This window comes from Schistocerca gregaria, chromosome 2, assembly GCF_023897955.1.
Source record: "Schistocerca gregaria isolate iqSchGreg1 chromosome 2, iqSchGreg1.2, whole genome shotgun sequence".
NCBI classification, from domain to species: Eukaryota; Metazoa; Arthropoda; class Insecta; order Orthoptera; family Acrididae; genus Schistocerca; species Schistocerca gregaria.
In genome coordinates this window covers 229053086-229065382 of record NC_064921.1, presented here as the reverse complement: position 1 = coordinate 229065382, position 12297 = coordinate 229053086, and the positions used below count along the sequence as shown (strand labels likewise).

Here is a 12297-nt window from a genome sequence, read left to right as displayed (position 1 = left end):
TCCTTAGGTTAGTTAGGTTTAAGTAGTTCTAAGTTCTAGGGGACTGGTGACCTCAGATGTTAAGTGCACAGAGCCATTTGATTACATTTTCACGCAATTTGGGTTCACAGATCCTGAGAAATCAGTACCCAGAACAACCACCTTGATACGCCTGGGCATTGAGTCAAACTGGATGGTGTGTACAGGTACAGCTGCCCATGAAGCTTCAACACGATACCACAGTTCATCAAGAGTTGTGACTGGCGTATTGTGACGAGCCAGTTGCTCGGCCATCATTCACCAGACGTTTTCAACTGGTGAGAGATCTGAAGAATGTGCTGGCCAGGGCAGCAGTCGAACATTTTCTGTATCCAGAAAGGCCCCTACAGACCTGCAACATGCGGTCGTGAATTATCCGGCTGAAATGTAGGGTTTCGCAGGGATCGAATGAAGGGTAGAGCCATGGGTCGTAACACATCTGAAATGTAACGTCCACTGTACAAACTACCGTCAATGTGAACAAGAGGTGACCGAGACGTGTAACTAATGGCACCCCATACCATCACACGGGGTGATACGGCAGTTTGTGATGATGAATACACGTTTCCAATGTGCGTTCACTGCGAAGTCGCCAAACACGGATGCGACCGTCATGATACTGTAAACAGAACGTGGATTCATCCGAGAAAATGACGTTTTGCCATTCGTGCATCCAGGTTCGTCGTTGAGTACACCATCGCAGGCGCTCCTGTCTGTGATGCAGCGTTAGGGGTAACCGCAGCCATGGTCTCCGAGCTGATAATCCATGCTGCTGAAAACGTCGTCGAACTGTTCGTGCAGATGGTTGTTGTCTTGCAAACGTCCCCCGTATTACCCTCCTGAACCCACCGATTCCATATTCTGCTAACGGTCATTGGATCTCGACCAACGCGAGCAGCAATATCGCGACACGATAAAACCGATAGGCTACAATGCGACCTTTATCAAAGTCTGAAACGTGATGGTGCGCATTTCTCCTCCTTACACGAGGCATCACAACAACATTTCACAAGGCAACTCCGGTTAACTGCTGTTTGTGGATGAGAAATCGGTTGGAAACTTTCCTCGTGTCATCACGTTGTAGGTATCGCCAGCGGCGCCAACCTTGTATGAATGCTCTGGAAAGCTAATCATTTGCATATCACAACATCTTCTTCCTTTCGGTTAAATTTCGCGTCTGTAGCATGTCATCTTCGTGGTGTAGCAATTTTAATGGCCAGTAGTCTACAATGCTTCTGATTTATTAGGAACAGTGCAAATGAGACTGAACTGAAATTCGCACCTGGGGGTAATCAATGGCAAAATATAAGGAAAAAATACTGTACCTCAACACGAAGCCCCCAGTACTAGCAGCTCTCCGGAGTCTTGCTGTCATCCCGTATGCCTGTCGCTGTCAGAGTCTTGCTAGGAGGGCGAATTTTGACGCGACAGCACGGACTGTGAAGAGTCTCCAGTTGACTGGCGACGTGGCTGCGCGCTGTTGCCCGCCGACTGCGAATGCTCTGAGTTCGGGGGCGGCCACTGCTTGCCGGACGAGCAGTACTGCTTCGCCGCGGCAGAACTCTTCGCGGAGATTGGCACGAGTCTCCACTGCGGAGGCGATCCCGGAGCTTCACTACGCTCTGTAGGCTGGCTTCTGCTGAAACGCACCACCAGCTTCTCTCTGAGAGAATCAGTCTCCTCCCCCGTAGTCGTGTTCTGCTGCACGCTTGGCTCCTCAGCACGATTAGATCTCCTTCGAGCGTTCGCCGAATCTGCAGCAGCAGCGTCTGCTGTGGACAGTTGCTCGCCACCTTCTCCGCATTCTTTTCTAATTTCATTTCGAAGTTTTGTTTTGGGCTGCCTCTGTTCACCTGGTGAGGTCACTTGGGTGTGAGATTTTATGGCCATCGAAGCTCTTTGGCTGTTATTCCCACACGGTGACCTACGTGCAGGAGAACAGCTTCGTCGACCAGAAATCGGGCCTTCTGCCTCATCAAGCTTGCCTGCCTCGACCAGCATAGCCAACAATTCCTCCACGTTGCTCTCTGTATCAGTCATTCCTTTGGATGTCTCCTCTGAACAGGTCGTTGCCGGCTGAGTGGGCTGAGTGTTTGCTTCTTCACGCATAGCGGAAACAGAACCTGTGCGTCTGTCACTCCCATCAGGAACGTGACTGACTGGAGGATCCTGGTCACTTGAGAACCCTTTAATCCCCCTCAGTTTCTTGGGTTCTGCGAAGTTTCCACTTGAGATACCAACTTTGGCAGCACCTCCTTTGGAGACAGCTGAACGATTCACTGAGGTGAGAGGGCGGTTATTTGCCGGTAACATGCAAGTAACTCCTTCTGTGGCAGCCGTACCTTGCTTTGACCTGTTAACCTCTTTTAACCGTGTCAGAAGTACGCGACAGGGCTTACACACATCTCCCACAGAGTTAGACGGACATTGTCCTCTACTATTAATGGTTTTTAAGCTTTCACTTTCTATGCCTTCATGAACGCTGCCCTTGGGTAATTTTAATGCGTGTTTTTCGGCATCTGTCTTCGCCTCCAATTTTGATGTATCGTGAGCACCCTGTACACTCTCCACTGGCTGTCTTTTAGTGTTATCAGACTTTGCTACCAATTTGTGAGCGTGAACATCGGGTTGTTGTGGCACTGCGAAGTCAGCATTGGAACGGTCACCATCTGTCGCAGTTGTAACATTGTCTGCAATCTGTCCACCTTCCACCTCGTTGCATTTGCTATCTTTATTGACTGTTGAGCCAGGTAACACCTCTACACCAACTGCAGCACACAATTCGTTGTCAAACTGCTGAATTTCCCCAGCAGCGCGACCAGTGACCACTACCTTTCGCTTGCACCCATCGGCTGCACACTCTTCTGAGGAAATGACATGTTGGCGTGTCTCTACGACTTCTGGCTGTCTTTTCTCATTTCTGTTATCGATGCTTGCTGCCTGCACTGAGGGTTCGTCACCACTACGTTTCACAGCACCCGATTCCTTACACATATCCACTCGATCATCAATAGCATTCTGTCGACTTTCACTTCGGCTCTGCTCATTTGAAGCGCCGCGTTTGCATTCTCCGAGCAAACCCGTTAAGTTCTCGATATGGAACCCTGTCTGGTGGATCGCCGAAGTGATAGCGGTCTTCACTGTCTTTCCCTTCTGGCAATGATACAATAAGTTAGCGATAAGAGGTGACGTCAAGTCAACATCAGTTACTCGCGGTCTCTCATTTATTCCGTCTTTTCTGTCAGATACCTTCGTCAATGGGTTATTATCTGTTGGTTTAAAGTACTGTGTGCAACCTCCCTTGTGTGAGCCTGCTCTGTCATCGCTATCCACATTCAGCTGAGCTTTACTTCGTCGCACTTCATCTGAAGCGACATCTGCAGTGCTGCATTTGTGTGGCCCTGACATACCTATAGGTTTTTCCATGCATGAGACTTTCTGGGCTGCCGTCGAACCTGGACCCGTTGTCGGCACGCACCCGCTCTGACAGACAGCAGCCTCCATCTTTTTCTTTTTCTCGCAATAATGGATGGCGCTAATGATGGGAGACATTCCGCCTTCCAAACAAGCTTGGGGCAGTCTGTTCTTTGTTCTGTTTCCGACGTCCGCTGCCCGTGCTACACGGTCACTATCAGTTGGTTCCAAGTGCTGCGTCTTACACGGATTCTCTCTGTCTGTGGTATCCACACTTAACTGAGATTTATTTCCTCGCAGCTCACCGCCATCTGTAGCATCACATTTGTGTCGTTCTAGCAAATCTGTAGCCTTCGAACTCAGGCCCGCTGTTGACACACAACCCCCATGAGAGACAGCAGGCTCCACCTTCTTTCCCATCTCCTGGCGATGGACTATACTCATAGCAGGACACGCCTCGGCTTCTGAATGTCCTAAAGGCAGTCTGTTCTTTCTTCTGAAAAACGTGTACTTCGTCTGTGTTGCTTGTTCTAGCAAACCTGTAGGCTTGGAACTCGGGCCCGCTGTCGCCACACGAGCTTCATGGGAGACTGCAGCCTCCACCTTCTCTCCCTTCTTCCGATGACGAATGCAGTCGGCTTCCGAATGTACTTCAGGTGGTCTGATCTTCACTCTGAAAACAGCGTCTGCTGCCTGCGTTGCTCGGTCGATGCGAGAAGGTTTTGTATGCTGCACACATGTTTTCTTACTCGGATTCTCTCTATCACCAGTATCCAGATTTGGCCGAGATTTATTCTGAAGTGCTTCATCCGGAACAATGTCTGCACTACTGCGTCTGCGTTGCCCTAGCAAACCTGTAGGGTTCTCCATGGGGACCCCTGTCGCCGAACTGGCGCACTGAGAGAGGGCGGTCTCCATCATCCTTGCCATCTGCCTCTGGTAGACGGTGCTGTTGACTGGCGGCAGCTCTACATCTAGGTGGGCCCCCAGATGGTGGGCCTGTGCGACCAGCCACTCTGCGATGCAGCGGGTGTGATTGATGGGCGGTCCTTCTCCCCGTAAGGCTGCGCCACTAGTGCCATCCTTGTAGGCGTCATCTTGAACTGCGACACGACGCCTCTTCCTGCTCCTGGGGCTGATGCTGGCAGCTGCAAAGTGCCGAGTAAAATATTAGAGACCTACACACAGGTATGACAGGTCTTAACAGAGGAGAGAGGGTGATTCAAATGCTGTGGAAGTGTGAATAGACATACGCAGTAGAGTCCGCATTTCCGCAGCTTCATCCTACTCGCTAGCGCGTATCTCACGTAACTCAAATGCAATAGTTAGCAAGACTGTAGATGACTGTATTAACGCATTATGTAATTGCTGGACCATGTGCAGGGTCAGTCCTGTGCTTGCGGAAACTCTTCGTCTACTGCTGCTTACCAACTGTTTCCTGGGCCTCTAGAATGGTGGTGTCTTGTAAGCTCGCCAAGGGAGGGTTGATTTAAAAGGGGGGGGGGGGGTGAAGGGACAAACTGTGAGGTCACCAGTCCCTTGCTCCCAGTAGACCAATTACACAAGGGAAAGAAGAAAACAAAGAAGACATACGGCACAATAACAGAAGAAAGGAAGAACCAGAAGAACGACAAACACTACAATGGACAAAACAGGACAATAAAACAACAGAGAGACGCCAGAAACGGGGAGAAGAGATTAAAAACAAGAAAGCAGATTGCCCTGGCTGGCTGACCATGAGAATAAAAAAGGAGAAGTTCGCTGCTCTGCAACACATTAAAACCTCCATCCTAAAAGCCCTAGGGTGGAGGACACAGAGGGAGAAACGACATGTGCTAAAACTCAGATCAAATGATAAAACCCACCCTCACGAATAAAACGTAAAACTAAAGCTGCTGTTGAGGCATTGTCGCCCAATTCCGAACGTAGGGTGCTGGGAAAGTTAAAAGCTCGGCGCCGCAGAGCGGCTAAAAGTGGGCAGTCCAGCAAAATGTGGATGACTGTCATTTGGGAGCCACAGCGCCAATGAGGTGGGTCCTCGAGATGGAGGAGGTAACCATGTGTGAGCCACGTATGGCCAATACGGAGCCAACAAAGAACACCCCCTGGGAAGACTTCCACACAATCCCAGTTTCCTTAAATACAGGCAGTTTGTTTTGCATACTGTTATGCCACTCCGTCTCCCAAATCCGAAAAACCTTCCGGCGTAAACCAGAACACAGGTTAGTTTCAGGGATGCCCGTACCGACGAGAGGTTTCCGTGTACGCTGTTTGTCCAGCCTGTCAGCAAGTTCATGAGATTCAGAAGTGTCTTGGAGTCCACACAAACACCACTGAATGACTGAACCGTTCCAGGGCACAGATGGACTCCTGGACGTTCGCTACCAAAGGATGATGAGGGTAGCACTGGACGTTAACTTGTAAGCTGCTCAGGGAGTCAAAACAGAGAGGAAACAACTCACCAGAACAGCAAAAAGATTTACTGAAGTGCATGAGATATGGCCACAAGCTCTGCAATGAATACACTGCAGCCAGCGGGCAGGGAATGCTGTTCAACATGTCCTCTGTTGACATAGGCGAAGCCACCATTACCATCAGCCATCGAGCCGTCAGTGTAAACAACTTCAGAAAGTGACAGCGGAGATCGGTGGAGTTAACAGAGTTCTTAAGACCATACAAAAGATCCAAACGAAGCCCTGGCCGAGGTGTACACACCATGGAGATGTACGTGAATGGACCTCTAGTAGAGGTGGTATAATGGAAAGACTCCAGTTCGGAGAGAAGGAATCGCACACGAACCGTAATCGTGAGCCCTAATCTGGGCCGCCGATCCAGGAGATGAACTGTCATGGGTGGAAAAAGGAGATGGTAATTCGAATGCTCAGGAGAACTACGAATATATGCTACATAACTCGTGAGCAGTTGTGCACGTCGGATCTGCAATGGTGGGCCTCGGGCCTCCACCAAGACACTGGTCACCAAATTTGTTCTAAAAGCTCCCGTCACTAGGCAAACGCCACAGTAGTGCACTGGGCCAAGTAAACACAACGCTGAGGGCGCCGCCGAACCATAAACCAGACTCCCATAGTCGAGGTGGGATTGAACAAGGGCTCTGTAGAGCTGCAGCAGCTTGGAACTATCTGCACCCGTTGGGGTTGCTCAGGCAGTGTAGAGCATTGAGGTGCGGCCAGCACTCCCAATTAAGCTGACGAAGGTGAGGTAGCCAAATCAATCGGGCGATGAAAACCAGTCCTAAGAATCTATACGTCTCCACTACAGGGAGTGGATCGTCATTCAGATGAAGTTCAGGTACCGGATGAAAGGTACTACACCGACAGATGTGCATGACACACGACTTCGCAACTGAAAACTGGAAGCCCTGGGCAAGAACCCATGGCTGCGCTTTGTGAATGGCTCCCTGTAGGTGCAGCTCAGTAACACCAGTAATGGAGAAGCAATACGAAACGCAGAAGTCATCCACATACAGAGAAGGAGAGACCGACGGCCCTACAGCTGCTGGTAGGCCGTTAATGGCCACTAAAAATAGAGATACAATACAGAGCCCTCCAGTACGCCATTCTCCTGAAGACGGGGGAACTATGGGAGGCACCAACTTGGACATGAAAAGTACAGATCCACAGGAAGTTTTGGATGAAAATCGGGAGTGGGTCCCAGAGATTCCACTCACACAATATGGCAAGGATTGTCAACAGGTCGTGTCGTATGCTTCACGTAAGTCACAAAAGGCGGCAACCAGGTGTTGGTGTCTGGAAAAGGCTGTTCGTATGGCAAACTCAAGGGACAATAGATTATCAGTAGTAGACTGACTCTGACGGAAGCCGCCCTAACATGGAGCCAGTAGGCCACGTGACTCCAGGACCCAACCCAACCGCCGACACACCATACGTTCCAGCAGCCTACAGAGAACGTTGGTGAGGCTGATGGGCCGATAGCTATCCATATCAAATGAATTTTTACCGGGTTTTGGCACCGGAATGATGGTTCTCTCCCGCTAATGCGATGGAAATACGGTAGAAGTTGACGAGGAGGTATCGCTTGTAGTCAGACGAGATGTTTAATCATCTGACTGTGTATCAGATCCGGCCCAGGAGCTGTGTTGGGGCAATGCGCAAGGGCGCTGAGGAGGTCCCACTCTATAAATGGGGCTTTATAGGATTCGCTGTGATCTGTAGTGAAGGAGAGGACTTTTCTTTCCATCAGCCGTTTGAGGGTGTGAAAGGCTGGGGATAGTTCTCTGATGCAGATGCTCGAGCATAGTGCTCAGCAATGGCGTTTGCGTCGATAGAGAGCACGTCATTGACGTTAACGCCAGGAAGGGACACCTGTTGGGGTCTGGTACCCTAAACTACGTCTGATCTTCGTCGAGAATCGGGAAGGTGACATATGGCACCCAATTGGCGACACATACCTCTCCCCAATCCTGTTTCCGTCGTTTAATAAGCAGACGAATGCGGGCACAGAGCTGCTTAAAAGCTATTAGGTGCTCTAGGGAAGGGTGCCGCTCATGTCGCTGTAGAGCTCGCCGACGCTCTTTAATTGCCTCAGAGACGTCTGGCGACCACCAAGAGACTGCCTTTCGTCGAGGGCACCCTAGAGAATGAGGGATCGCAGAAATTATCGTCGTCCTGACCTGCTCAATCACAACATCTATGGCACCACGTGGGGGATACTCAAAGGTGAAGGCTACCCAGACTGCCCTTCAGGGGTACTGCACCATCCGGCGGGAGATATACATTGCAGAGAGTTATTTCCTGTGTCGTCCATATCCTGACAGCCACAGCTTCAAGAGGAGTTTGAAGGGGCACAGGTTCACTACATGCCAAGCTCGGGACATAAACGCAAACTACACCTGACACTCTATTATATTCGCTATGGTTCTTGTAATATCCCCTGTAGCCGCAAAGGGCAGGGGTCCGCATTGCCGGGAACCAGGTTTCCTGGAGGGCAATGCAGAAAGCAGATGGAAAGCTTAACAGTTGCCATACCTCAGCCAGCAGATGGAAAAAACCGTCGAAAAACCACTGGAGGATGTTGTGATCGTGAGACTGGGAAGGCATGAAACACTCAATGAGTCAGTCTGCACCCCAGGGTCACCTGCTAACACATTTTCTGAATAGCCTATATCCATTGTGTCTTGAGGGTCTGACAAGATCAAGGTCCTCAGCAGACGCCAGAATCTTCAACTCATCCTCACACACAGAGCTTGTAGGCAGCGGTGGTATGGGTGCCACCGCAATTCCCTTGGTGTGAGCATCTTCGTTCTGGATTTCTCTCGCTGCTCCTTGGGTTTCTCTGGCTGGGAGGGCTTCACTGATTCTATCCCAGAGACTGAGGATGATCGTGAAGCCCTACCAGCAGCTGCTTTTGGCGCTTCAGCTACTGGCAGGTGTCATCTTTCCCACTAGCAGAAGCATGGGAAACGAGTGACCCAAGGGACCCCTTTCTAGCGAGAGGAACTGAGGAAGACTTACACTTCTCCAGCTGAGACGTGGGGACTGCTGTCCCCAATGCTTGGGGGGACAGTGCTCCCAAGGTAGGTGGTGCAGGAGCAACAGGGCGGGAAGTTCCGCCCACCATCAAGGGGGCAGGTGTAGTCTTCCAGGTCTGAGAACAGACTGGAACTCGGGGAATTGACGGGGCTACAACTGTCCTCTTAGCGATGGCATAAGAGGCGCTGTAGTCACTCAGATTTCCTCTTGGTCTCACTGTAGGTCAGTTGGTCCAGGGTCTTGTAATCTATGATTTTCCTTTCTCGCTGTAAAATCCTGCAATCTGGCGATCGAGGGGAATGATGTTCTCTGCAGTTGACACAGATAGGAGGCGGGGCACATGGAATACTGGGATGGGATGGACGTCCACAATCTCTACATGTGATGCTGAAAGTACAGCAGGAAGACATATGGCCGAACTTCCAGCACAACTTCCAGCACTTAAAGCACCGCATTGGGGGAGGGATCTATGGCTTGACATCACAGTGCTATACCATCACCTTGACCTTTTCAAGGAATGTGTCACCCTCGAAGGCTAAGATGAAGGCACCAGTAGCAATCTGATTATCCCTCAGACTCAGATGGATGTGCCGGACGAAATGAACTCCTCGTCGCTCTAAGCTGGTGCGCAGCTCATTGTCAGACTGCAGAAGAAGGCCCCTATGGAATATAATACACTGGACCATATTTAAGCTCTTATGAGGCATGATTGTAACAGAAACATCCCTCAGCTTGTCACAAGCGATTAATGGCCGTGACTGGGCAGAGGATGCCTTTTCTTATCAAGACTGACCCTCACCGCATTTTGGGCAGGCCCACCTCCCCAAACTTGTCCTCTAAATGCTCTACAAAAACCGAGGCTTCATCGAGACAAAGGAGTCCCCATCAGCTCTCGTACATATGAGGTATGAAGGCAAATAAGGTTCGCTGCCATCCTTAGCCTGGCGTTCCTCCTATTGTGTGGCCAAGGAGGGGAACGATTTAGGATCATACTTCCTTTTCGTTTGCTGATTTGTAAGAAGCCTTCCATGAAGTAAATAGATAGAAACTGGGGAACACAATGACGAAAGGAGACAACTCAAGCCATTTAATAAATGAAGTTGGCCAGTCAGGTCAATGCGCACACAAATTCAAGCAGTCTGTCAGAGGCGGTGTCGCCAAACGTGTTCTTCGTTTGCTTTCTCTACTTATTGTCACCTCCGACAAAATACACATTGTAACTAGTAATGAACATTTGAACATGTGGTAACTCGAAGACCCACAGATGTCTGTGTATAACCGCATTTTAAAGCATGAAAGTAATTGATTGACTAACTTAAATGTTCAATAACTCGGCAACGGCGTAACAACTAATTTTTTCTTAACAATTATTGAAAAGGCACATCACTAACGGCTGCGGAAACATATATATATATATATATATATATATATACACAGACGGGGCTGTAAGCGTCTTAACGTAAATGCGATAGTTAGAAATTATAGATAAATCGTAACACGACGCCTATGGTTTCAATCTGTACAATTCAGTGTGCATGACTGCAAAAGTTTGGCGGTCGACAGTTGTGGCACTGTTGGTAGCTAGGTCGTACCATGTCGGGTGAGAAAAATCGATTTTTAATCGTCCTGAGACAAAAAAATCACATGAAACTGATATCGTTACTTCATTGTCGTGAGCCTGGCGCACGACAGCTTCAATAAGCTGTTCATCGTTTTCTGCCACACGGTGAAATTGAGAAACAGCGCTTTCCACAACAGATCTGTGTGTCTCGGTTATCATGTTCAAGAACCGTTACGCAATGCGTGCCTTCAATCAGCTACGCTCGTAATTCTAACACTGACCACAATAGCTTTCAGCTGACCTCACAGCCGGTAGTCACATCGATTAAGATCAGGTGATCCGGAAAGCCAGGGTGTAGGGGAAATTACGGAAACTAATTCTAGAATTTCCGAAATGCCTCTGCAGCAACCGCTTCAGTGGGTGTGCATTGGGCAGAGGAACGCCATCCTTATATATGAAAGGCAATGTTCTGAATGATTGATTGACACACCGTCGCCCAGCCCAAACCACTAAGGACCATTAAGGAAATTTTGAAGCGAGCCCTATGAAAATTCACATTTCGTTTCTCGATCAGAAACAAGGGAATACGTGCTTCAGCACTTTAGGAAATTTAACCGTATGGGGGTGGATAGTGGGTGACTGACCTTTTTTTAAAAAAATATGTTGTTGTTGTTGTTGTCTTCAGTCCTGAGACTGATTTGATGCAGCTCTCCATGTTACTTTATCCTGTGCAAGCTTCTTCATATCCTAGTACCTACTGCAACCTACATCCTTCTGTATCTGTTTCGTGTATACATCTCTTGGTCTCCCTCTACGATTTTAACCCTCCACGCTACCTTCCAATACTAAATTGCTGATCCCTTCATGCCTCAGAACATGTCCTACCAACCTATCCCTTCTTCTAATCAAGTTGTGCCACAAACCTCTCTTCTCCTCAAACCTATTCAACACCTCCACATTAGTTATATGATCTACCCATCTAAATACCCATACAAATACTTTCAGAAACGACTTCGTGACACTTAAAATCTGTACTCGATGTTAACAAATTTCTCTTCTTCGGAAACGCTTTCCTTGCCATTCCAGTCTACATTTTATATCCTCTCTGCTTCGACCATCATCACTTATTTTGCTCCCCAAATAGCAAAACTCCTTTACTATTTTAAGTGTCTCATTTCCTAATCTAATTACCTCAGTATCACCAGACATAATTCGTTTACATCCCATTATCCTCGTTTTGCTTTTGTTGATGTTCATCTTATATCCTCCTTTCAAGACACTATCCATTCCGTTAAACTGCTCTTCCAAGTCCTTTGCTGTCTCTGACAGAATTACAATGCCATCGGCGAACCTAAAGATTTCATTTCTTCTCCATGGATTTTAATACCTACTCCGAATTTTTTATTTGTTTCCTTCACTGCTTGCTCAATATACAGATTGAATAACGTCGGGGAGAGGCTACAACCCTGTCTCACTCCCTTCCCAACCACTGCTTCCCTTTCATGCCCCTCGACTATTATAACTGCCATCTGGTTTCTGTACAAACTGTAAATAGCCTTACGCTCCCTGTATTTTACCCCTGCCACCTTCAGAATTTGAAAGAGAGCATTCCAGTCAACATTGTCAAAAGGTTTCTCCAAGTCTACAAATGCTAGAAACGTAGGTTTGCCTTTCCTTAATCTTTGTTTTAAGATTTTCCATTCGTCTGCAAAGAATTCACGTTAGTATTTTGCAGCTGTGACTTATTAAACTGATAGTTCGGTAGTTTTCACATCTGTCAGCACCTGCTTTCTT

The 12297-nt window shown here is 48.5% G+C and overlaps 1 protein-coding gene across 1 annotated transcript in view; it reads right to left on the bottom strand.

The window, feature by feature from the left end:
- Positions 1-12297, bottom strand: part of LOC126335798 (uncharacterized) — a 121987-nt gene that overhangs the window by 12038 nt on the left and 97652 nt on the right. Inside the window, exon 5 of the mRNA XM_049999263.1 lies at positions 1344-4580. Coding sequence (XP_049855220.1) covers positions 1423-4580 — 3158 coding nt within the window. The 3' untranslated portion in view covers positions 1344-1422. The remainder of the gene's footprint in view (positions 1-1343; positions 4581-12297) is intronic.